At 40.0% G+C, this 25492-nt stretch overlaps 2 protein-coding genes and 1 long non-coding RNA gene across 11 annotated transcripts in view; all 3 read left to right on the top strand.

Annotated features, from left to right (window-relative positions):
- Positions 1-6636, top strand: part of cadps2 (Ca++-dependent secretion activator 2) — a 97003-nt gene extending 90367 nt beyond the window's left edge. For all 9 annotated transcript variants that reach the window (XM_048256410.1, XM_048256409.1, XM_048256407.1 and 6 more), the window contains 2 exons: positions 3505-3609; positions 5931-6636. In XM_048256410.1, coding sequence (XP_048112367.1) covers positions 3505-3609; positions 5931-6101 — 276 coding nt within the window. In that variant the 3' untranslated portion in view covers positions 6102-6636. The remainder of the gene's footprint in view (positions 1-3504; positions 3610-5930) is intronic.
- A 3096-nt stretch (positions 6637-9732) lies between these two features.
- fezf1 (FEZ family zinc finger 1) lies at positions 9733-12511 on the top strand. The gene is made up of 4 exons (XM_048257543.1): positions 9733-10900; positions 10998-11132; positions 11405-11537; positions 11743-12511. Exons 1-4 carry the CDS (start codon positions 10121-10123, stop codon positions 12003-12005), a joined length of 1311 nt encoding a protein of 436 aa, XP_048113500.1. The 5' UTR covers positions 9733-10120; the 3' UTR covers positions 12006-12511.
- Positions 12512-20929: 8418 nt separating this feature from the next.
- Positions 20930-24195, top strand: LOC125303355. Its single transcript, XR_007195050.1, has 2 exons — positions 20930-21421; positions 22705-24195. It is a non-coding gene; the product is annotated as an uncharacterized LOC125303355 (long non-coding RNA).
- Positions 24196-25492: the final 1297 nt, after the last annotated feature.

The following is a 25492-nucleotide window of genomic DNA, read 5'->3' as shown; positions in this document are numbered from 1 at the left end:
AGCTCTAATGCCAGATTTGACAGGTGTGTGTGTTTGTGTGTGTGTGTGTGTGTGTGTGTGTGTGTATATATATATATATATATATATATATATATATATATATATATATATATATATATATATATATATATAATATGGATGTAAAATCTAGACTGGACTGAACAACAATATATACATACACAACATGCGTGATTACAAGCATCACAATTTACTTTTGACAGAAAAACACACAAACATATACAGACATACACACACTGACACGTAAGCAGCCATCTCCCCATCTGTATGTGCTAGATTGGGCTGGAAATCTTGCAGCAGAGGTCCAGATTGAAGTGATGTTGTGTTTGTGGTGCTCCCGTTGATTTGTTGAACCTTCAGCAAGGGCCACCAGATGAGTGGCATGGAGTACTAATGCTCCACGCGCACACACAGTCATGCACAAGGAGCTCTCCCTGTGTTCCCACAAACACTTCCTCACCCGTGTGTGTGTGTGTGTGTGTGTGTGTGTGTGTGTGTGTGTGTGTGGTCATCTGTGTGCTCTGTATAAATGTCTGCAAAGGCTAATGGGTATCTCTGTGGCAAGTATCTCTATTATTATGTCTCTGTGTGTTCCATTTTTTAACCTTATTGTTTACCTGTGTGTGTGTGTGTGTGTGTGTGTGTGTGTGTGTGTGTGTGTGTGTGTGTGTGTGTGTGTGTGTGTGTGTGTAATGGGAGCAGGGTGAGGAAATGAGGAAGCTAATGCATGCCCTTGCAGACAGCAGCCTGCATGTGTGGTGAATGGAGATGGGAGTGATTAGGCAGCTGATGAGGTCCGCTCAGCAGGGCAGCGGCCACTCCAGCCGGCCACAGGTGTGTGGAGCCGCTCTCCACTGAGGCCTTAATGTGGTGCTGACAAGAGGACACTTAAGGCCATGATTACCCAGGCGCGGCGGAGAGGCATCCACAGTGCCCGCGTGTCAGAGGATAAATAGTGATGTACAGAAACAATGAGCGCCCCTCCACTCATGCCTGCGCCACCAGAGCTCAAACAGCCAGTCCATCTGTTTCCCCCCCACGGCTAACTTCCTCAATTAAAAAGCATTTCCACTGCTCAGCTCGCATAGGCCGTCTGTGTCCAGTCCAAATATTTGTCTGATTGGAGTGAGACTGAATAAGGCAGGAAAGCATAGCATGGCTCTCGCATTTAGATAAACAAATCTATTCACCTGCGGTACTTGAAGTGTGCTCTGTTACTGTGATGGTTTCAGACACATTAAGTGTTGAAGTAACAAAGAATTTGTCAATTGTAGCCCCGTTTTTCAGTCTCTGTGCCAGTTTGATTCGTCATAGCCTTTGGTATGATATATGCTCAAAACTTGGACGAACAGGCCACGATTCTGGTGAGAGGTTTTTGATTTTTTTTTTTTAGCTCAACAGCACATTACACGGCTTGATAGGCTAAAGTAATTTATTTTGTTTCCTATTTATAGGACCAAAATATATATATAGTTACCGGTATATAGGTATGGAGTTTGGTTCCAAAATGCTGTTCCAAAAAGTAATTTCAGTAGAACGGTAATTGGGTATTGTTATTTGATTTATTTTCACTCAACAAAACAACACAAATGCAATTTCATTGATATTACCTAAAATTTACACAATTAAATAACATGACTTTTAAAAATGGAGATATAGCAGTTTGGAACTAAACTCTTCATATGTCTATGGCCAGGACTGTGTATGGACACCATGCTGTTGTTGGACTCTGAATTGAATTGGATTAGAATGACAATCTTTCCCTTCAATTCATTATTTTTTTATGTGTGCCTCTTAAAGAAACACAAAATGTAAAATAGCCCCTCGCCTCTTTTGTTGTAGCTCAGGGAGCAGTTCCAAACACTTAAACTACACAGAGTGCTGAAGATAAATATGTTTTCAACACCTTACTGCAGCCACCTGCTCATGCCACCACAGCCTTGCCATCAGGAGTGGTAGTGCCCTTACAGGCCTCAGTGAGAGAGGGGCATATTGCAGGAGTGGTAGTGCCCTTACAGGCCTTGGTGAGAGAGGGGCATATTGCAGGAGTGGTAGTGCCCTTACAGGCCTTGGTGAGAGAGGGGCATATTGCAGGAGTGGTAGTGCCCTTACAGGCCTTGGTGAGAGAGGGGCATATTGCAGGCAGACTTCATAGAAGTGCTGAGATGCAGACTGCTGTGGACTTCGGGGTCTGCTGATCAGAGGAGAGCGCTTTGCTGTTGTTTTTCTTCCTCTGGTTTATAAGACTAAAGAAGGTGCAAAAGCATGGAGGCCAGCTCATGCTGCAACACACTGAGGTGGGCACACTGGGAGAGGTGTGAAGTGGGAGAGATAACAGCATCATCTCTCAGGTGCTGTAATTAGTTTGTCATCAGGATGGTGCTAAACATTCTCTACAATGAGACAAATATTAAGGTATTTCAAAGAGCGAGGACAAATTGGAGCAAACTATTTACTTTTCACACAAATTAAAACGTTCACAAAATAGGGAAAACAGGAAAATGATATGACATTCTAACAATGGTGTATTCCACGTAGAATGCTATCAGTGAGATGTCTATCAAAAATATATGAAAACTGTTCTTATCAAACCATCTCTTTCTTTAATATTCAGCTGAATTCACTCTTCACACTTCACAGTTAATGTAGAGCAACCAGGCCGTGCACCCAGTAGCATCAGCCCTGTTCCAGCTGTTTGCTGTTCTGTGCCTTATGTGTCCATTGCAGATGATGGCAACATAGACTTTATCTGTACAATGTAAAAGACACACCAGCACAACATGTTTGCACAAATCATTTTATTATCTTATTATTAGGATTGTATGTTGCATTAATTGTTGCCAGTGTGACAATTAGTATATTGGCACAAACATATGCTATAAGTCTGTCCTCGACTCCTCATAATTGCTTGTATTTCACATAAAGATTGGTTTAAAGTAACCTGAAGTAAAAAGAGAAATTGCTTAGTTTTTATTATGCAGTTGGTGTAATGAAAAGTGATGGTGCCAAAACACGTTAATAGACAGAATAGCAAAATATATAGCAAAGATCTGATGCACTTACCTAAGACAATGCCTCAGTGACACAGAGATTTGCTGATGTACTTTTGGACAGTAAATTCCGTATCACTTATCAACAAAAAATTGAACATCACACAAATCAAAGCTTTGACAAGCATCTCTGAGTTATACTACAAAGGATTCCATTACATGCAAGTTCACATCAATGCAGGTCGATTTTCATGTATAGAAACAGCTGTTTCTTGTCTTAATGAATCAAGGATTTGTATTCTATAGTGACAGTGGTGAATGTTGTTGATATCAAATTGAAACTTCAATCTTTGAAATGCTTTTTAAATGCTTTTAAATGTTTGCACATCTGCCATGAAGTTGAGCAGTGCTATAGATTTGTTGTGCCCTCACCAGTGCTCAGCATCTCAGCACCAGATGACCTGTGTGATGACCTGTTCCCTTTGTGTTCCCACAGCAATGGTACACCACCTCCATGAAGGCTGTGTGTGTATGGTTAACCGACAGACTGGACCTACAGCTGCATGTGTACCAGCTCAAAACACTCATCAAGATTGTGAAGGTGAGCACGGCTTCAGTTGTGAAGTCTAAAGGATATTGACAAACACATAGCGCTTATTTGTTTTCCTTGGTAGGATATTCTTTGGTAACCAACTCATCAATATTCTGGTACTATCTGTGTATATTTGACCATATCAGCAGTACTCAGATCAGCACATACGTCATAATGCATACTCTCAACACACACTGAATTGGCACACACTGACCCAGCATCAGCACTGACATATGGGCGAGCTTCCATATAATAATTTATTCCACTGCTTGGTTGAATTTCCCATTGTCCTACATAATTTAGAACGACCATTAACCGTATGTTATTTGCACACCTATGAAGAAGATCCATTTTTTTGGCCGTATCACACTTGTATATTAATTCGCCGAACTCGTTGTGAAGTTTAAATGAACGGTCACGTTGCATCTGAGCTGTAAAATGCAGACGTTCAGAACATGGCAACATTGTAGCATATGACGGAGGTGGCTTTTAGCTAGATGGATGACAGCAGGCTAAGTAAAATAGCGATGTTTCAAAGCTAAAGTTCATCAGAATCTTAGGATACACCCGCTTGACAACGGAAGAGATAGAACTAACGACTGGCCTTTGGCCGTAGCAACCATCCATTTAGAACTAGTAACGGCAGTTTGTCCTGCAAGTTGAGAAATTAGTTGATATTTGTTGGAAGAAAGTAGTTCTACAAACAAGACAAGTTTTAGCGATTAAAACATTTAAATTGTAACGGGAAATTAGCACAACGCAAGTGGCAACAGTAGAATAAGCGGGATAATGGACTACACGGTGGTCTGTTCACAGAAGTTACTTACGAGGTTTAAACGGCCCTCCGCTTTGCGTCGGGGCCGTTTTACAACCTCGACCGTGCATTAACTTCTGTGAACAGACCACCGTGTCGGCTTAATGTTGTAAGCTTCCTTTGTATTCATCAACACAAAATTGATTACAATTATAATACTGCCAACATTATCTGTATTAATTAAATTGTGTAAATATGTTATTTAATAGCCTTTATGATGTATGCATCTTGAAGTGACCCACAGTTTATTTTACAAATCATTACAAAAGCATTTAGTGTGAAATTATTTGTGTGATAGTAATATGCTTTCATTTACATCCACCTTCATGCACTTTTTATTCACTCTTAATGATGTCATGTTAAATGACTGTCAGCATCTACATGGTACTCTACTCAACACTACTCAGACACTACTCAATGAATCTCTGCATTGGCTTGACAAATCACTCCACAAAATCATTAAAGGAGTGGTGTGTTCATCATATTTATAAAATATGGAAATGAATGCAAGGATTTTAATGCCATCTCTCCCAATACAATATACCTCTATGCCACTAGGAATATTAACCAAATCACACACACAAAGTAGAAAGTGTGGATAAGCAGTAGCCTTGTGGTAATTTTTTTTTTTTCAAAATCAATTATTTCTGCATTTCGCTTCAAATTGCTTTGTCGATTTGTGTAGCTCTTCAGACACTCTGGCCCCGGCGCAAGGTGGCGCGAAGCGCGACGCAAAGCTTATTCTCATCTTACACTCAATAATGTGATGATTTTTCGCCATGCGCTCCACTTTTATTAAACCTTGCACCCAGGGGTGTGGTAATTAGCAACATAAGGTGTGGTCTGGCGCATGATCCAAAAATCGCTATCTTACACCTTCTAAAAATCATTACGCCACTGACCAAGAAAAACCTGGTCTATAGTGAAAGGCATATAAAGCACAGCTGAAGATGCACTGTCACGAGATGTAAGCAGCAACTCTGTAAGCAGCAACAAAGGTTTTGTATAAAGCATGGTTTAGTGGAATCCCTGTTCCATACGGTCTCGTGCAAGCAAATTCCTTCAAATGCGCTGCTGACTATCAAAATACCGATGCGCTGTTTGAAGTTGCACTGCTTCCTGTTAAAGGGAATGACAGATGTCACTCAATGGTTTAAAGGGTGTTATGCCCAAGACAAACCCATGACTGATTAGGAAACATAAAACAACCTCTTTGCGCCAAGCACCCGACATTTGACCACATAATCGTGCCATTAAATTAGTGAATGTGGACTGGCCACGCCTATAACATCTATAAACTTTACGCTTGTGATCGCCAAAATAGAGTCTTACATTTCATTACGTTTCTCCTGTTCTTTTAAATATCACTCAGAATGAATGACCTTCACATGGAATATACAGTGCGCCAGGCTTTAGAAACCCATGAGTCATTTCTGTGTGTGTTGTCTCGGTCCGCTCTGAGGCATTCTCTACTCTCTGTAATGTGGACTCTCGTCTTGTGCCTTCCTTGTCACAGAAGTCATATCGGGATTTCAGGCTTCAGGGTGTCCTAGATGGCACACTGAACAATAAAAGCTACGAGACTATCTACAACCGTCTGACTGTGGAGGAGGCAACTGTCTCTGTGTCTGGCAGTGAAGGACTCCAAGGCATCTCGATGAGGGACAGCGATGAAGAGGACAGCTAGAGCCCATCTCTCATCGGAGTGTCCTGGGAAGGAGACAGGATTGGACTGCCCACCAGCAGACCTGTTTGTGTCTGTGTTCCACTGTACTGTTATGTTGAAATGGGCGGTGAACATCCGACAGGGACTTTCTTACTCTGGATTGCTGACAGTGAGAGACAAATGCTGGACAAACGTAGCAGTGCATTTAATTGGGCACATGGTTAAGACTGTCACCATGCCTGTAACATTTTGTGTCTGTAGGCTTCACTACATGCACTGGCTTGTGCTCTTATTGACATGGGGGTTTTGTTCATTGTATGCTTGCACAAGTGGTGGTGGCATTTAATATACAGTATCTGCTGTAGGAATTCAAAGTATATGTCTGTACTGCCAATCAATTTGGTGTTTGTTTATGCTGTTTTGATGTCTGCACAATCTGGGTAAAGTCAATCGTAAAGTGCATAGGAGGTTTTGTAAAGTATTTCTATTGTCCATTGTCCACCTGTATTAGTTCAGGTGTATTTAAATGTAATTATTAAAGTCCTTTTAATCTAGATTTCATGTTGCATCCTTGTTCCTTACACAGTGGTTGCACGCATGGGGCATTATCATCGAATCATTGCTTAATGTAGATTGGGGTTTTTATTTTATTTTTTAGAAAATTACAACATGATATTGTGTTAGTTAATCACAAACAGTTTAAAATGTAAGCTGTCTTGTGGTAATTATTATTTATTACATTATATTATATTAATTATTAATATATAAGACCACTTCATTGGTGATTATTGTTACTTAATTATGAATGTAATTAGGGAAATATGGCATTATTCTGCACCATACACTGTACATAACATAAGCTATCCTAAGGACAATAGAGCAGGCAACAGAATCATATATATATATATATATATATATATAGATATAGAATATAGATATATATATATATATATATATATATATATATATATATATGTATGTGTGTGTGTGTGTCACCCAACATTAAATTTCAGCAAAAACTTTGCTTTGCCTAATAAAGTATATTTGCTCTGGTAAAAAAATCGCATATCATGCGTGAGTTGTCTGATTATCTTTCCTTTGCATAGCCTACATTGCCTAAAATCTCACCACCAAATCTGTAGAGATATTTACACATTCCAAATCTGATTCATTTAATTATTTTCTCCTTTATCCGAGCCTTGTGATTGCTAGAGTCAGATGGTCTCTGTAAACTTGGTCTCTGTAAAAAAAGAATAAATATTGTATTTCTCTCTATAGCTCCCAGAATGATAAGGACCGGACCGCGCACACGATTTGTTTAAACGTCGTGCACATCGCTACTCACTTCGGTTTTGATCATGTGTTGTTTGTCAAATGTTCAAGAGGGTATGTGAGTCTGGAGAAATGAGCATCAGGCAACCTCCGCCCACCGTCCATCTGTCCGTCTGTGCGGCCACATGCTTTCTGGCGCCTTTAACGAGAGCCTCTCACTTTGTCTGCCCATTGATGATTCCAGTAATTTGACATTTTAAAACACATGCAGCTCATTTCATTCGGTTGAAGCCAGAGTATACATGTGGTTAAAAATGCGATTTACAGATTATAGTGCATGTTTTGCAGGATTAAATTCACTGAGCAATAGTTAGGCTCTAGGCTATGCCACACGCCGTTTATAAGATGAAATGAGACGCCCAAAAGTTTAATATGGATGTTGGTTAAAACCATTGATTATTGAAAAAGTATTTCAATTAAAGTACAGAGAGTATGCCATCTATTTCTGTACATGTAGGCCTATAGGCCACTTAAATCATATACAGACACGATGATATACGCAAAGCTGCTCTGGTCTAGCCCAATTGCCTATTAGTTAAACTTAACATAGTCTATACATTCACAATTTCTAAAATAATGTAATTTGAAATTAAATGAAATTAAATTACGCACGGTACTTCACAATAACCTGTCCCATTACGTTCTCACCCTAAAATAGTCTAAAACAAAAGCCTATAGCCTAGCCTAGCCTACAACGAGAAATTATTTGTCACCGGTTGGGAGAGATTGACAAAATTAGAGCAATGCATTTAAAATAACACAAGCCTACATTAAATGATGAAATAGAAATTTTCCATTGGTATTATAGGATCAGGCAACCCAGTCCGAGACATAAAATAGCCTATTAAGTTATGTTTTCCCACTTCTGTAAACGGTTATTTTTCATGTAAGGACCCTGAAATTGGCTCCATGTAACATTGTATTTAATTAGCCCAACAATTAGGCTTACATCAATAATTGTTTAAGGTTTTTTTTTTTTTTTAAATGATCATCAGGAAGTTAGTCGTGTACAGAAATTAATTGAGCTAAGTTAACGTATTTTCTAGAGGCATTGGCTTTTACATTTAGGCTAGGCTTAAGCCTACATGTTTGAAAAATAAATAGACATAGGCCTGCATAACTTAATGTGTGTTGTTAAATTCTTAAATTGTCAGAAGCGTGGAAAAAATATATGAAACTATATAGAAATATATAAATTAAACAAAATAATAATATAGACTAATACAAAAATTACAAACATAAGCAACAATACTACAGCAACAACAAAATTACTACTAGGCTACTAACCTACCAGGAATATTAAAAGGTTAAGAGTAGGCTAGTAGGCCTAATGATGAGGGTGATAGCCTAAACGGCTAATAATATTAGGCTACTACTACTACTAATAATAATAATACTAGGCTAATAATATTAGGCTAAGAAGGCTAAGAATGTTGTGTCTATTTTGAGACAGATCTTAACAAAGTGTTATTTGCGTGCAACATGCATTTTTCAGAGCAAATTCTACCTTCGATGGTTATAGGGCTATTATATTTCACTTTCTCCCTCTCGTGATTGCGGCAGAATGCAACACATCGCATCACTGTCAATGTCATCTCACACACACCAAACACTTACTGGCGTTTACGCGCAAAGAGGCGATGCCTTCTGGTAGGATTCGGTCCTTGAGGATTCAGCTGTTTATCTGCTGAGATCTCTAGCTGAGAGAGCTCAGATAAGATTTCCCCGTGGATTTGTTAAAAAAAAGAAGAAAAGTTGTTAATTTATTAAGGTAGCCTATCGCATCCAACATATTAAATATCAAATAGGCTAGTCTTAAAGCTTCAGTCCCATGTCCATTGCGTGAAAGCGCAAGATTAATAGTCATTCAATATCACTGTAAGCTTCCAGTAAAATAATTCTCAGCAAAACATAACCCACGACAGATTAAACTGTTTTCGTCTAATCTGCACATACAATTAATTAAATAAATAGATTTTAAAAAATAACATTTAGGCTATAGTTTAGTTGTTGTTTGTTCTGTCAAACACAGTCCTACCACAAAAGTGCCTTGGCCTACTGCTGCATGTTCTGCGTCCGTGTTGAATATCAATCATTTTTCAAGAAAAAACAAGGGAGCACATTCTTGATGTTTTTAACCTCGGCAGAAAGACATAGCGCATTGCGCGAAATAATTCGTCGAATCCTGACATGTCAAATGTTGACAAACATCGACAGTCCGCTGACCCAATTGAGCGCCTGTCATCTTAAGCGACTTAAAATGATGTCACACAAAGCCGAGAGGGGACCTGAGATTTGCCAAACGACTTGCCATTTCAACAAGACGCATGCTTCTAAGAAGCACCTCCTTCAAGACGTGGGTGAATTGCAGTCACCCATAGCGGCTGAGAACCAAGACCGATGGGAAAGTTGTCTCCGTTGATTGATCTAAGTAGAGAATAATCCACTTTACTCAACCCGCTTGGAAACTAACGATTCGTTTGGTGCAGACAGAGTTATTGACCGTAAAGGGTTTATTGAGCACCCGACTGATAAGTTCCACTTGTCACGTCCTCAGCGTGCAACGTAGCGGCGGAAGGACTTTCGCTTCAAGCCAGGCAGCCAGCGGCCGATGATGACCTCTCTCGCAGGTCAGTGAGGGGAATCAGATTTATCCGTGCGCAACAACGCCGTATCACGCCATACAACATAGGTGTTGCAGAAGAGTCATGAACAGTGCGCTGTACCACTCAGCGGGATTATTCGGCTCACCATCGGCTTCTGGAAGCTTAACTGCGGGAGGAAACATGATCGCCACGGCCAAGCCACTCGCTTTCTCAATCGAACGGATTATGGCCAGGACACCTGAACCGAAGTCAATGCAGCTCCCCAACGTGTTCCATGCTCCCGGGGGGAAAGCGGACCCAAAGCAAACGCTCAGCGTGAATCCATCCTCACTGCACTGTATGATTCCATTCGTGCCACTTGCCTACGAACCGGCGCACAAACTTCATATCAACGGACTAGATGTAAACCACTTCGATGCTTCCTCATGTAACTCAAACGATTTGGTGAGCATAGGTTTGAATTATAAGAATGAGCATTCGGACGCGACCCAAACAGTAGGACAATATAAACTTTTCCGGCCGCGCGTGGTGAATCAGGCTTCTTTCCACGCGATGGGGGCTATATGTTACCTGAACTGTGGCGAGAGTTCGTGCCCACCTCCAACGGGCATAGTAAATATCCACCCAATGGCCTCTTATTTTTTCAACTCTCCTCTGCAAGGTCGTCAGAAGGCTTGCCTTTCGGAGAAGACCAAGACGAGTCACGGTGCCGATGGGTACCAGTCTGGAATGTCTTTCAAAGACCTGTCTCAAACTCAGCTGCACCAATACATGAAAGAAAGTGCACAGATTCTTACGGAGAAACTATTTAAAACATCCTCAAAACTCAACGGCGCTCCACAGAGCAAGCCTAAAGTGTTTACATGTGAAGTATGCGGAAAGGTAAGGCTTATTTTTCCATGTTCTTTTTGTTCTTTTCCCTACCCAATATAAAGGCATTGGCCATAGAAAATATGTACCACTTTTTTGTTTGTTGCAGGTGTTCAATGCTCACTATAATCTGACGCGCCACATGCCTGTGCACACGGGTGCCAGACCTTTTGTATGCAAGGTGTGTGGCAAAGGATTTCGTCAAGCCAGCACGCTCTGTCGCCACAAAATCATACATACTCAGGTAAGACTAAATAGTCACAATTGTTAATTGTTGTTGGTGCCATTAGTTGTTTTATTATTTCAATAGTTATCAGAGACAACCTCTTCACAACTACTTTGTTTTCGGTTTATGTAGCCTATTTATTAAGCATTTTATGGGTCTTCGTCTTAATCGACTGTTTGTATCTACAATTTAGGCCTACCAGGCGACATATAACCTGTATTAATTATATTATAATATTAACTTAGGCTATGTATTACTTGCATATTGTCAACTTCATATGTACATTTCAGGAAAAACCACATAAGTGTAACCAGTGCGGGAAAGCCTTCAACCGAAGTTCAACGCTCAACACACACGCACGGATTCACGCAGGTTACAAGCCTTTCGTCTGCGAATTCTGTGGTAAAGGCTTCCATCAAAAAGGTGGGGTACAGTTTATTTTAAAATTACAAACTACACCAGACCATTTTTTCTGGCGACAGCCATCTTTATATCATTAATCTTTAGACAGCTCAAGGCTCACTGTTTAAAATCAACGCAACACATATTTTAGCAAATGTTTTAATTAAAGTGGCTATCGCATTAACTTTTTACTGTGGAGAATGACACACGCTTTTTTATTCTGAAGGTAACTACAAGAACCACAAGTTGACGCACAGCGGTGAGAAACAGTTCAAGTGCAATATCTGCAACAAAGCTTTCCATCAAGTGTACAACCTGACATTCCATATGCACACACACAACGACAAGAAGCCCTTCACCTGCCCCACATGCGGCAAAGGCTTCTGCAGGAACTTTGACCTGAAAAAACATATTAGGAAACTTCACGACATGTCCCCCGGCCCACAATCGCCTTGTGCACTCCCAAGCATCAGTGCAGAGAGTCACTGAGACTTCACCTTGATTTTCGCATGAACAATACGCCTCTTTAAGAAGTGCAACGTCTTTCCACTGTATAATAGGGTAAGGTGTAGACTTTTGTGGTTTACATGTTCTGGTAGAACTCACCTGTGGACATTACGCATACGCGCAGCTCATGACTGGCATTCTGACCTCCCCTCAGGATGATATTATTTTAAAGGTCTGAAACTATTTATTTAAAACTGTGACTGTAATTCTAAAATAATATTTTAAACAATTTAAACTGTGGCTATACCGAGAAGATTCGTTCCTGTGGTATTTGTGTTATGTCTCCCAATTTTATATGGCCTTTATTATTTATACCTTTGATTCCATGGCATTGGCAACCTCTGATTTAAAGTGTGTAATTATATGCAAGATTATTGCTGTATTAAAAAAAATCTATGTCAGTGACATACCGCAATTTAATAACAAATGATTTTAAATAGCCTAATTACACCAGTTGCAAGAAAATGAATAAAAGCTTATATATGTCATTTTGTGTCTGTATTTTGTTCAGATTTCGAATATAGCGTAGGGCAACTCTGAACATTTCTTAATTCCCGCAAAGGATGTGGTAGGGTAAGGGTTATTAGTCAACAGCATACAATCAGTGATAAAATAGGCAATCGAATTGTTGTAGCATTTTAAAACAAACAATCAACTTTTGCTGTCTCGTCAAACAGAGAAATAATTAGTCTACAATCTCGGTATTTTGGTATACCCGCCGCAGACAATTCTATGTGCCCACTGCCCGGTAATGAGAAATACCCCCCTCCTGCGGAAACTTAACACAACTGCATGTGTGGACAGAATCTTTAATAGGCCTACACAAAAGTGTTCATCGAGTTTAGCCTATCTAAAATGCAGCCGCCGGAATTAGCCGTAATAATTTAAAACGACGATGATGACTTATGCCAATCGTGAAATTACGCGTGGATTATATAGATAGATAGATAGATAGATAGATAGATAAGATAGATAGATATATAGAAGAAATTGTTCATGTTCCTGATTGTTCCTGCAATATGTCTGAGTCTGAGTTGCATCTTTGTAAGGAAGAATATTGTTATATTTCCTTAGACCATATTGTGCAGTGTTAGAGGGGTATAAATCAGAGGTAGCCTGAATGGTTCCAAAAGCAGTCCCGTGGTTAAGTCTGTGTTTGGAAACCACTGTTGTTATAGGCCAATTGCACCTACATTTCCCAAACTGGATATTAATCTATAGGCCTAAACAAAATTCAGCGGTGGTTATTTAAGTCATTGTAAACAGGTGAAAAAAAGCCAATATGTAAAAGTTTTTTTAAGACATGAAAATGATATACAATCCCATGATGTGGCCTATTCATTTTTTAGAAATAAGTCTTTCTGCTTTCTGCCATGTCACATGTGTATTCAATTTTACCGCTCTCTAACAAATATTTTTGTGTTTTCAAACAACAGACACAGAATACACTGTTCTGTTCAAGAAGATCTAATGCTAGAGGCCAAGATTGGATATTGAACAATAACAATGTTATGCTGGATTCCTGATATTTCAAGTTGTTCTTCATAAAATGTAAAGGAGAATGGTACATTTAAGTCTATAAAAGGTTGAATATTGGTTGAATCTTTGAATTGAAATTGGCAACACTTTTGGGAGACAGACTGGAGGCGATGATCAACATTTAATAGTGAAGCCATAAGTAAATTTGTAATTCAGCCTTAAAGAATTACTTACTATAATACATTACCCTCTGTTTGGTATTACTCAATTTAGATGTATACCATGTATATGTAATACAATATACAGCTATGTGCAGAATAATAGCAGTGTGTTTTAAAAAATTGAATAAAGCTCAAAATCCTTAGATTCAGTGTGGCTTGAATTAGGTGCATTTGGGTCGTTGGACAAACTGTCTGCGGCCCCCATGCACTGAATTCAAGCCACAGTACACTGTGAAGGCAGTAAAGCATGGTGGTGCACAATTCATGTTATTTGTTATATGTTTCTCATACTGTGGTGTTGGACCTATTTATGGCACACCAGAGATCATGGATCAGTTTCAATACATCAAAATTTTTGAAGAGATCATGTTGTCTTATGCTGAAGAGGAAATGCCTTTGAAATGGGTGTTCGAACTTGACAATGACCCAAAACACACCAGTAAACGAGCAAGGTCTTGGTTCCAGACTAACAATCTCTTGAATTCCCCTTGAGGATCAATAAAGTATCTATCTATCTATCTATCTATCTATCTATCTATCTACAAGATTGATGTTATGGAGGGGCCAGCCCGATCCCCAGACCTCAATCCTATAGAAAACTTGTGGGGTGACATCAAAAATGCTGTTTCTGAGGCAAAACCCAGAAATGCAGAGGAATTGTGGAATGTAGTTCAATCGTCCTGGGCTGGAATACCTGTTCACAGGTGCCAGTAGTTGGTTGACTCCATGCAACACAGATGTGAAGCAATTCTCAGAAATAATGCAACTAGATATTAATGCAGTGATTCAAAGTAAATCAAAATCTTGAGACATGTTTTAGTTTATACAGTAAATGTTTGAGTTTGTAAAGAAAATGCAAACACTTCTATTTTTTTAACTGCCTAACATCCCTTTTTCTTCACTTTCTGTAAAGGTAACACAAACTTGATACATTTTGGTCATGTTTTGATTTGAAATTGAATGTGCAGTGTTCCCAATGCATTGATATTATGGAATTAACAGCTATTCTAAGGATTTTGAGCTTTATTTCAATTTTTAAAACACACTGCTATTATTCTGCACACAACTGTATATATTAGGGACATGGAGTACAACAAGTTGATGAGCTCTAGAGTAATGTGGCCTGCCTGAACTAGAGCTATGCTCATTATGAGTGATAAATTGTGTGCTGATGACATACAATGATCATGAACATACAATGATCAGCCATAACATGACCACCTGCTTAATATTGTGTAGTTCCCCCTTTTTCCACCAAAACAGCCCTAACCTAGCCTGGGTGCCAGTCCAAACTTAGTCCCGCCCACAACATTTGAGGTCGGGAAGTTCGGGCTGGCATTGCTCCATTGTGGAACAACTATGCTCGCCCTAGATCGGGTGGACCAATCAAATCGGGATTTACAATGATGGACAGGTGAGCAACAGCACATGGTCTATAACGTCATCTGAGCACGCTTAGATTAGGCCTATGTTTGAAACAAAAACGCTGTGGCTAGAAGGAGACATGGCTTTTAAGACCCCATATGGAAAATGTATATTATTTTATGAGGTTTTATGACTGAAAACGATTATTTCTAAAAACTTTGGCCAAAGTTGAGATGTGGGAAAACTCGTGGTTTCACTTTCATCAAGGGAAAACGGTGTGTTGCATTGTGACATGTTGTTCTCTCGTTTGTTTGAAATCTCTGATTGACCACCTGTTCGAGGGATTTGCGACAGCCTTTCCCAGCTGTTTAACATGTTTGTAGCAAATCAGTGTTACATTTTTTAACAGAGGGGATATAGGCTATCAGTTTTTTCCTAATAGCCTACCCTACTACGTATCTCTTAGATTTCGCTAATGAGTGTTGTAGGAGTTATTGACGGGACTAACTTTTACAAAAGACCAGAAAACAATGTTAAGGCATTTGTGGAGAAGAAGGATGGTTTGTGTGTTTTCTTCCTACACCTCACGGTAAGCTATTTTGTTGCTCTGATTGGTTAGGTCTATCCAATTAAGTGCAGAGGCATTTCCCCCCTGTATCGGTTGAAACACGCCCCATAATTACGTCCCAATGGAGCAGTATCAGACTCATATTCTGACCAGAAGTTGAGTATGGCTACAGTACGTCAGGCTAGCCCTAACCCATCAAGGCATGGACTCCCTAGACCTCTGAAGGTGGTATCTGCACCAAGACGTTAGCAGCAGATAGCAGTCTGTAACAATGCTTATGGAGGTGGTATGTGTCAAAGTGACATCCACATGAATAGCAGGACCCTAGCAGAACATTGGCCAAAGCATCACACTGCCTCTTGCTGGCTTGTCTGCTTTCCGTAGTGCATCCTGGTGCCATATGTTATCCGGCCATCCACATGTAAAAGAAAATGTGATTCATCAGATCAGGCCCCATTCTTCCAGTTCTGACCCCCTGGTCCAGTTCTGATGCTCATGCATTGTTGGCACTTTGGGCAGTGGACAGGGATCATCTTGACTGGGCTGCAGCTGTGCAGCTGCCCCATATGCAACAAACTGTGATGCACTGTGTGTTCTGACACCTTTCTATCAAAACCAGCATTCACTTTTTCAGCAATCTGAGCTACAGTAGCTCGTCTGTTGGATCGGACCACACGAACCAGCCTTCACTCCCCACGTGCACCAATAAGCCTTGGTCACCCATGATCCTGTCGCGGGTTCAGCGCCTTTCCTTCCTTGGGCCACTTTTGATAGGTACTGACTTCTGCAGACCGGGAACACCCAACAGGAGTAACAATATCTAATACAGGACAATGTACAGGTCATGGTGCCACAAAGTATGGAGGAAGGTGGGACATGTCTCAGTTCATTTTATATCACATCTAATCAGTTCATGTAGCCTTTATAGTGATTAACTGCGCTTCGTTTTGATGACGATCTCTCACCCTGCCTTTGAAGTGTGACCTTCATGCGACCTTGACCTTTGACCTCCCAACATTGAGTACCTAATCAGATCATCTGGCCCTTATAGTGTGTAAGTAGTTACTTGGTGTTTTAAGCCCCTGTGGTGATTTTATTTGATCATATACATGTGTGTGTATGCTGATTGATTTACCAGAAAATGTATGTAATACTGTTTGTGCAATGTCATGCAACATTTGCTGAAAATTATGAGACTAAGTCATAAGACTGGACTGTCTGGAAGTCATAAGATTGAAATGTCAAGGCAGGTAAAAAGAGGAAGTAAAATTAGGTGACAGTGACCCACAGAGCCAAAACGAATACAGGCCCTACCTAGCAACAAGTAATTACACAATAGAACCTGGCTAAGTGCATTCTGCTGATTTTATTTGATCATAAATACATGTGTGTGTATGCTGATTGATTCACCAGAAAATTGATGTAATACTGTCTGTGCAATGTGTGGTGACCTTATTTGATCATATACATGTGTGTGTATGCTGATTGCTTTACCAGAGAATTGATGTAGTACTGTTTGTACAATGTCATGCAACATTTGCTGAAAATTATTGAGACTAAGTCATAAGACTGGACTGTCTGGAAGTCATAAGATTGAAATGGCAAGGCAGGTAAATGGGAAGTAAAATTAGGTGACAGTGACACACAGAGCCAAAAACAAATACATGTCCTACCTAGCAACAAGTAATTACACATAGAACCTGGCCAATACATATTTTTAATGTCTAAATGAGGAGGAGTTTCCACCAATATCCCAAGTTCGAGAAACGTTTTGATTGGCTAAAAGGGGGCCTGGGTTCTTAGGAGAAAGAGACATCTCCCAGGCCCCTAGAAGCATAAAAGGCAGAGCGCAGGCACATTCAGATCAGATCTCATCGGGGAAGCAGCTGTTACCCATCGCTCTCTTGCCTGATGGTCCAGTCCTGACGCTGTTAGAATTGTATCTTCACTGCAAGACGGCAAATAAAGAATCAACAGTCTTCAGCATCTCTCGTCTTGGTGTTCTCCTTCGGGTCCTTTGACATCAGAGTGCTTATTGAGATTGGAGGTTCGAGAAAGTGGTTAATTTTCCACGACACCCCCAATGTTGTCTTCCCGGCAGTGCTGCATATAAGGCACTAGAGTTAGGCAAGAGTTAGGGTTAGGTTCCTTGAAGTCGACGGTCGTAGCAGCCCTGCCTTAAAGTCGACGGTGGAGGCTTAAAACACCATCGCGCTCGTAATATGTCAAGTTCAACCAGCTCTGGAAATATTGAATAATGATGATAGTGGCCCAATATTGATTTTTATCGTGGTTCATTGAAAGCTCTTTAACTATTTTCTGCGAAAAATTGTGTTGTAGCTACCTGGTATTCTTACTCTCCTTAAAAGATGGTTCTAATCTCTCCATCCTAATTTGCTCAGACTAATGTCATAATTTCAGGAAATAACATGAGGAATACTTAATTCATCCCAAAGGAAATTTGACTGTGAAAACAGCACATGTAAACAAACACACACATAAAAGTAAAATATATCATCATAGAACATCAATCATCAGCCATATGACTGTGGCAAAGAGGGGAAGAGTTATGTAGTTTGATGACCATTTGTGGGAATGATCTTCTGTGTCTCAGAGGAACATTTGGGGGAGATTGGCCTGGCACTGAAGGTACTCTTAAGCTCAACAAGCCTATTATTTATTGGGGGATTTTAGGGCATAAGGTGTTGCTCAGGTTGCTCATCATCTTGTGATGCATCCTCCTCTCCTCCACCTCCAATATGTCCAACTGAATTCCACCCCCTATGCCAAGTCAGGCTTTCTTAATAAGCCTGTTCAGTCTGTTAGCATCACACACTTTCATGCCACATCCCCAGCACATAAGCCACATCAGCTCATCACATAAAAAAGATGGCACTACAGACTGGTAGAACATCTGCAGCATCTTGTTACAGATATTAAAGGATCTTAGTCACCGTCGGAAGTGAAACCAGCTTTGTCCTTTCTTGTAAAGAGCCTCAATTTTCTTAGACCAGCCCAGTCTGTCATCTCCAAGGTAGAGATCGACCGATATGGTTTTTTCAAGGCCGATACCGATATCAATTATTATTAATTATTAAACAGGAGGCCGATAACCGATTTGTAAAACCGATATGTCAGTTGTCAAAAAGAGGGGGAGAAGGCGATATGCTGCAAAAATGTCATTAAAAAAAGCATTTAATTATGCAAACTTTTCTTTCTTCTTTTGATACACATTTGTCTATCAACTTGCATCACTTGCAAGTGTATATCCTGTGTATCATGCTAATCCAAGAGCTGAGCAATTATTTTCATAGAGTAGGCCTACACAATGGGCTATGTGCTTGTTAACCCTTAGAACCCTAAGCTGTTTTTAGGGCATTTTCACTACCTTTATTCATAAGGATTTATTCTGGTCATTGTGAGTGCCACACACACATATTATATATTGTTTTTTTCAGCAGAGTTTAGGCTATCCAGATCTGCCATCATCTCATGTATTAGTACTAGCATTGATTTTATTTTGATTTTTAAAGAATTCAAATATAAAAATCATATTATAAAAATTCTTATATTTTGACCTGTATCTCACCACAGCAAGCTCATAGCTCTACATGCATTTCATGTGTGTGTAGGGCTGACTGTCCTGAAACGGGCAATATAATTGCCATGTTGGAGGGATACTCTGGGGCTGAGCAATTTACAGAAATATGTGGTGTGTGATTTACGGAAATAAATGCCATTTTTTATATAGCGATGAAAAATGACCATTCTGCGCTCCATATCTGTGACACGAACTGATCTGACCTGACTTGACCCAAGTTTGCCTGTTAGCATGTGTGACTATGGTGTATGCACTCATGATGATTCTCAACTTTTTACTGCATTGCCATGAACAAAGTAAAGGCAAAAAAAGGTGTTTCTTTGTTGAACAAATTGGGATGCAATGTGAGCCTTGAATTGGATGCCATGCAGGAATTTGCTAGGATCTCAAAACCGGATTATGAACATGTTTTGCCATAGAGAAACACACGATAGCGTTGGATTATAAACATGCTTTGCCACAAAACAGACAAAAACGGGGGGGGGTAAGTCCAGCTATATGAAGTTATTATTTTGCTGTCACTTCGTCTGTTTTATAACCCATCAGGATGTATTTGGTATCAAATGATAGCTCTGTGTCTCCTCTTTCATCTAACATGCGTGGCATATATATCCTTTCACGGGTCCGCGAGTAATTACTCCGAGAGTAATGGGTGTGCAGCGTTGGTTTGTGTACATGAAAAGATCGATATCCATGGTACCAATGGATAGCCCTGTTTCTCCTCTTTCATCTGATATGCTTGCCATATCTAAGCGATCACGGGTTCGCGAGTAATTCAAACGAGAGTAATGGGTGCGCAGGTGAACGCAGGGAAGTATAGACTGTATAGGACATAAAGTATAAAGTATAGGACCTGTTACAAAGGATGCTTTGCCATCGTGTGTGTGAGTGCACGAGAGAGGGAGAGGAAGAGGTGCATGCGTGATGGCAAGTGTTAGGGTTGAATAGTTTAACAAAACAGTTTTAAAATAGTTCGTAGGCTATTTAAGCATGCAATTTGTGTCCATATGCTATAAGCTACACTTTTGTGAGCCTAAAAGGCACGTTTACAGCCAGCTCATAACGCGATTTAGTTCAGGTCGGATTAAATTACGGCTGGCCCTGGGTGCATGTAGTCTTTTCTGACAGTCCGTTTCAAAAAGGAGCAGTTAGACATTTTGACGTTCGCTATCGCATAATTTAGGACTTGTCTGTAGGCCTACTATGTCCGCCGAGGTGTCCCGTTATTCACAATTAACGGGCAAGGCGGAGGCAGAGAACTCCCGACGCGCAGCACCCGGTTTTGCTAACTAGTAGCCTAAACAGCATATCACTAACGTGCATCAATCGGGAATTCGCTAAATGAAGGAAGTGGGTGCTTTACTTATTGATCCGGATCAAAGAGACAATAGCTTACAAAGTGGTGTTTTTGTAACTTCAGTGTAGATGATTGTGATTCATTGCAACTTCAGCAATGTAGGCTACCTTCCTTACTTTTGAAAAATAGCTCCGTACAGCTGAAGCCCAGTCTACAACAGTCTGCCTCAGTGAGAATCCTAAACTTTCTCTGTGTTCAGTCTTCGATCCTGATTGGCTGCATTCGTGCTAACTAACAAATCAGACGGTGTAGTAGGCGGGACAACGCTCTTGACCACAGAGTAGCAAACATGGAGGTATTATATAGACCCGTTTTCTGTTTGTACACAATGATGAAGTAGAACGTTTGCGCGCGCATTTTGGCAACAGAAGTATGGAGGAGATACACAGCTTGTCAAGCTATGCAAGGGGATTATCAGCTAAAGATCGCGAATGTTACTTTAACAAGTTAACTTTAACAAATGGTGTCCGACTTACAGATCCGTCTTCTATTAATACATGGGTTGAAGATGTTAGAAAGTGGCCAAATATACAGTGGCCGGATATATATACCTATTTAATTGAGAAACCAAGTGTGTACACCAGAGAGAAATTACGAGCCTATAAGTCACTGGATGCTTATGAATACGTTGTCTGTGGACATGCACAGGATGTCAAATACCATGACATAGGCTCAGAGTTTTGTGTTTTAAGAGCAGAAGTTCTCCCTAGTCAACGACAAGGACACAAGACAATGATGTACGATGCTTGGGTTATAATCAACAAACGAGAAACCTACATCCTCAGCTAATTGCACCTGTATGGCAGGGTAAGTAGTATTATTATTTGGTGTTGTAGACTTTTAGATAACAGTTCAGAGGTGCGTTTCCCAAAAAACATAGATGAACTAGCCTATATTAACAAACTTAAGTCAGCAACGTTGTTGGTTAATGCAATTAATCCAACGTTGTTGGTTAATGCAAAAAAGTTGCTAACAGGTAACATAACAGCATATAAGTTGCTGTTGCTATGGTTTTGGGAAAGCATCGAGAGCTCTTTGATCTAGTTGTTATGCAAAGATGAAATAACCAGGTGATACCAAGATCCACGCGAAGCTGGTTAGGTGCAGGTAGATTGCAGGAACATACTTAAATAGCAAAAATAAGATAGCTCTACCGCACACTGTTGACGTTTACTCGATTTAACGACTCGAGTAAACGTCTACAGTGTGCGGTAGAGCTATCTTATTTTTGCTATGAAATAACCAGGGTTTGAAACTAACATTTTCATGAACACAGACAACAGGGTTCAACATGTCAGCAACCAATATCATTCAGTTATAACCTGATTACGTTTAGGATACTTACCGGTAGTCATATGTCTAGTAAGTTAGATGTTTATTACCATCTAGTAAGTTAGATGTGTACCTACCTCATAGCCAGAGTTGAGATCTGTTTGAGTGTTACTTTCAAGCCCTGGTCATAACATTATGGATCAGAATGTATGTTTATTAGCCTACTGTATGTTTTTGTGAAATTTCAGGCTTGGGTCATGCTGCAGCCATGCAGCTGCAATATTATTCAAAGTTGAGTTATATGGTAGGATGGGAAGGACAGAGAAAGAAGCGGTTACTTCTGGAGTGTGCATGTGGAAAGATGTCAGCAGGAAAGAAGTCACACGGCTCCATTGAGGATATCTGCTTCCAGAAACCAAAAAAAGGCTAGGCAGGCAACTTTCAGCAGCTTCAACATCTACTAGGAAGAATAGTATCACACTCAGAGGCATGTAGTGTATAATAGTTGACAGAGCCTAGATAAGTTTCCTTTTGCCATTGTGCGTTTAATTAATTCTCGGGATTTCTTTTCAGTGTTTTGACACAATAATAGCCTGAGAAAGGTGTTGATAATGCAAAAATGAACAGGCTGACAGACCAACATGGCTGATTTTTCATTAACACACTCAGTTTGAATAGTTTCACTATTATGTTAGTTTGAATGTCTTCAGATTACTGATTCTAGAAATTAGATTGTTATCTACAGCTTAACTGGTCTGGTTTTTAGAAATATTCTTATGAAGCACACTGATTGTGTCTTTTTGTTGCTCTATTGTCAGTGTTGACAGATGATGACATTCGGGAACTGCGGGATGTGGACCCAGGTGCTGCAGTGCTGACAAGCCTTGAAAACAGTGACACGGACACAGCATCATCTGACACTGATTTAGAGGAACATCCAGACTTACCTGAGCCCTTGACAGCTTTATGGGATGCAACACTAAGGGAGCTCTCACCACAGGACATGCAGGTGAAATGTGAAGATACATTTCATAAACTAAAAACTACACTACAACCTCAGCAATGTGAGAAACTGGAATTTGTGACACGGCAACAGTCAAAGTCAAATGAGTGGCACACCTATAGGGCTGGTCGGATCACAAGCACCAAACTTCACCATGCAACCACAACTGACAAGATAAGCAAAACATACCTAAATGATATAATGCAGTACAACAAAACAGAGTTAAATGTCCCATCTGTGCTCTGGGGTCAAAACATGGAGGAAACAGCAAGACAAGCCTACACTGCATTTATGTCCCAAAGCCATCCAGATTTCAGCATCAGCTCATGTGGCTTAGTAGTACAACCTTCTGAGCCACACCTTGGATCATCGCCAGATGGGATTGTAAGATGTTCCTGCTGTGGCAAAGGGGTGGTAGAGATAAAGTGTCCCTACAAATATAGGAATAGCCTTCAAGGATGTACAGAAGACAAGCAGTTTTGTCTGGACAAGTCATTTTCATTGAAACATTCGCACACATACTATTATCAAACTCAACTTCACATCTTTGTCTGTGATGTAAGCTATTGTGACTTTGTGTTGTGGACGAAGGAGAAGTTCATTGTGCAACGCATCATAAGAAATGAAGAGTTTCTCCAGGAGGCTTTGCCAAAAGCACATGACTTCTTTATCTCAAATGTGTTGCCTGAATTACTAACAAGAAGACATGATCCTGTCTTGGTGTCACAGAGAGCCTGTGAATACTGTGAAAGACCAGATTTTGGTAAAATGATAATCTGTGCCAACCACATTCACTACAGTTGTGCACAAATAAAAAGGAAGCGGGCAACATGGTTATGTAGGAAATGTGTGAGGGTAGAGGCTTGAATGCCTTCATGTAGGAGTGGGCAATATGATGTATTGTGATAAAAGACCATATATGGTGTTAGATGTTGGTTATGGAATGTTTTTCCTTTGTTTTTGAAGTTAGATAAAAGTTAAATGATGTACTGACTATCTACAGTAATAACTATTCCAGATCATATATATAGGTTAAAGATCCCATTGTGTAAATGTTTGTGTTATTGACTGCTGTGTCTATGCACTTCAGTGCAACAAGATATTTAAAAGTTGTACTCTTTAATTCAATGTATGTATCAATAGATATAATTTAGACCTAAAAGTATTATTGTTTACAACATACAAAACCAGTTTGATTATAATATATTGTACATACTCCTACTATCCATGTTGTTATTGTTTAATGAAATGAAAATGGAATGAAACTCATTAGTAACAACATTACAAATAAAAAAGTTAAACTACACTCGGAATTGTTGAGATAATCTGGGTGGAGGGGAAGGACCATTACACACACCAGTATCAGCCAATGTGGGGAGGTTTATTAAAATTCATTAAGTAACAGAGAAGAACTGTAACAGTAAGCCTAAATACATGTTTTACAAAAAGTAAAATCCCTTTACATGTCATACATGTTTATGTGTAACTCATTTGGGAACAACACTCTTACAGAGGTTTGTGAGGGCACCACATACAATAACAACATCATCTAGTATGTTAACCTGCGACACTGGAATAACTGTCTGCAAAATCTTAAAAGTTTTTCCACCGACCAATTACTCTTTCTACATGGATCCTTACACGGGAAAGTTGTCTAGCTGTGTCCACTTCCTGTGCAGAAAGCTGCTTCTTTCCTTTTTTTGTGAAATGAGGGATACGTAGGGTTGCACCATAGGCATAAGCTTCGTCTCTGATGAGAAATCATCTGTCAGCTAAAACCTCATCCCTAGGCTCCAAAAGTTTTAGGAAACCTGACTCATTAGTGATCTGCTTGTCTGAGACCCTTCCTCCCCACCCAGGAGACAGAAATGAAATTGCACCAGCTGGACTGATGGCGATCAAATATTTAATGGTGTTGTTGTGTTTATAGTTTGACCATGTCTGGGCCCTGGCAGTCAGACTACTAGGTCTAGCTATGAAAATTTCGGTGCAATCTATTATGCACCTGCATCTTTTAAAGTTGCGCTTGAATATATTTGGCATATTTTTCAGTATTGCACCCTTACTTGGCCATTTAATGAGTGGCTTGAGGATGAAGGCCATAGCAGGGACCCAGCTCCGCAAAATATTTGATATGGTGGTTTTTGATACCTGAAATCTATAAGCCAAGTCAGTATTGCATAGGCCCAACCTTAATTTCATCAATATAATCAATAGGTGGTCCTCTACTGTAAGTTTGTTGTGAATTCTCTCTACGCTGCCCATTATTTTGGTAATCAGCCACTCAAAGACCACAGAGGTCAGTCCTGTGAGAAAAAGCAATTGTGTAATGTTGCATTTAACAGTGGTACAAGGATACAAGGATACAAGGAAGTTTATTGTCACATGCATATAGTTACTGGAAGTAAGAAATGCAGTGAAATTATGTCTGGTGTCAGCCTATTTGTGCATTAATGGGGCAAAAAGTGCAGTAGAAGAGGGGTTTAGTAGATTAAGTGGCAAGGGCTGCATAAAAAGGGGGGGGAGGATTGGGATTGGGTGGGGGCACCAACAAGGAGCACCAAGAGCAACAGGGGCAAGGAAAAACTCCCTTACCAAGGAAG

Source organism: Alosa alosa, chromosome 11 (assembly GCF_017589495.1).
Source record: "Alosa alosa isolate M-15738 ecotype Scorff River chromosome 11, AALO_Geno_1.1, whole genome shotgun sequence".
Taxonomy (NCBI): Eukaryota; Metazoa; Chordata; class Actinopteri; order Clupeiformes; family Clupeidae; genus Alosa; species Alosa alosa.
The sequence above is the reverse complement of the archived record's forward strand: the minus strand, read 5'-3'. Positions and strand labels throughout refer to the sequence as shown.

Bases quoted from the DNA above. Each gene is read 5' to 3' on its own strand.
- fezf1 (XM_048257543.1), top strand. From the start codon at position 10,121: ATGAACAGTGCGCTGTACCACTCAGCGGGATTATTCGGCTCACCATCG. The intron at 10,901-10,997 runs GTAAGGCTTATT...TGTTTGTTGCAG, and splicing joins CATGTGAAGTATGCGGAAAG to GTGTTCAATGCTCACTATAA. The intron at 11,538-11,742 runs GTGGGGTACAGT...TTTATTCTGAAG, and splicing joins TAAAGGCTTCCATCAAAAAG to GTAACTACAAGAACCACAAG.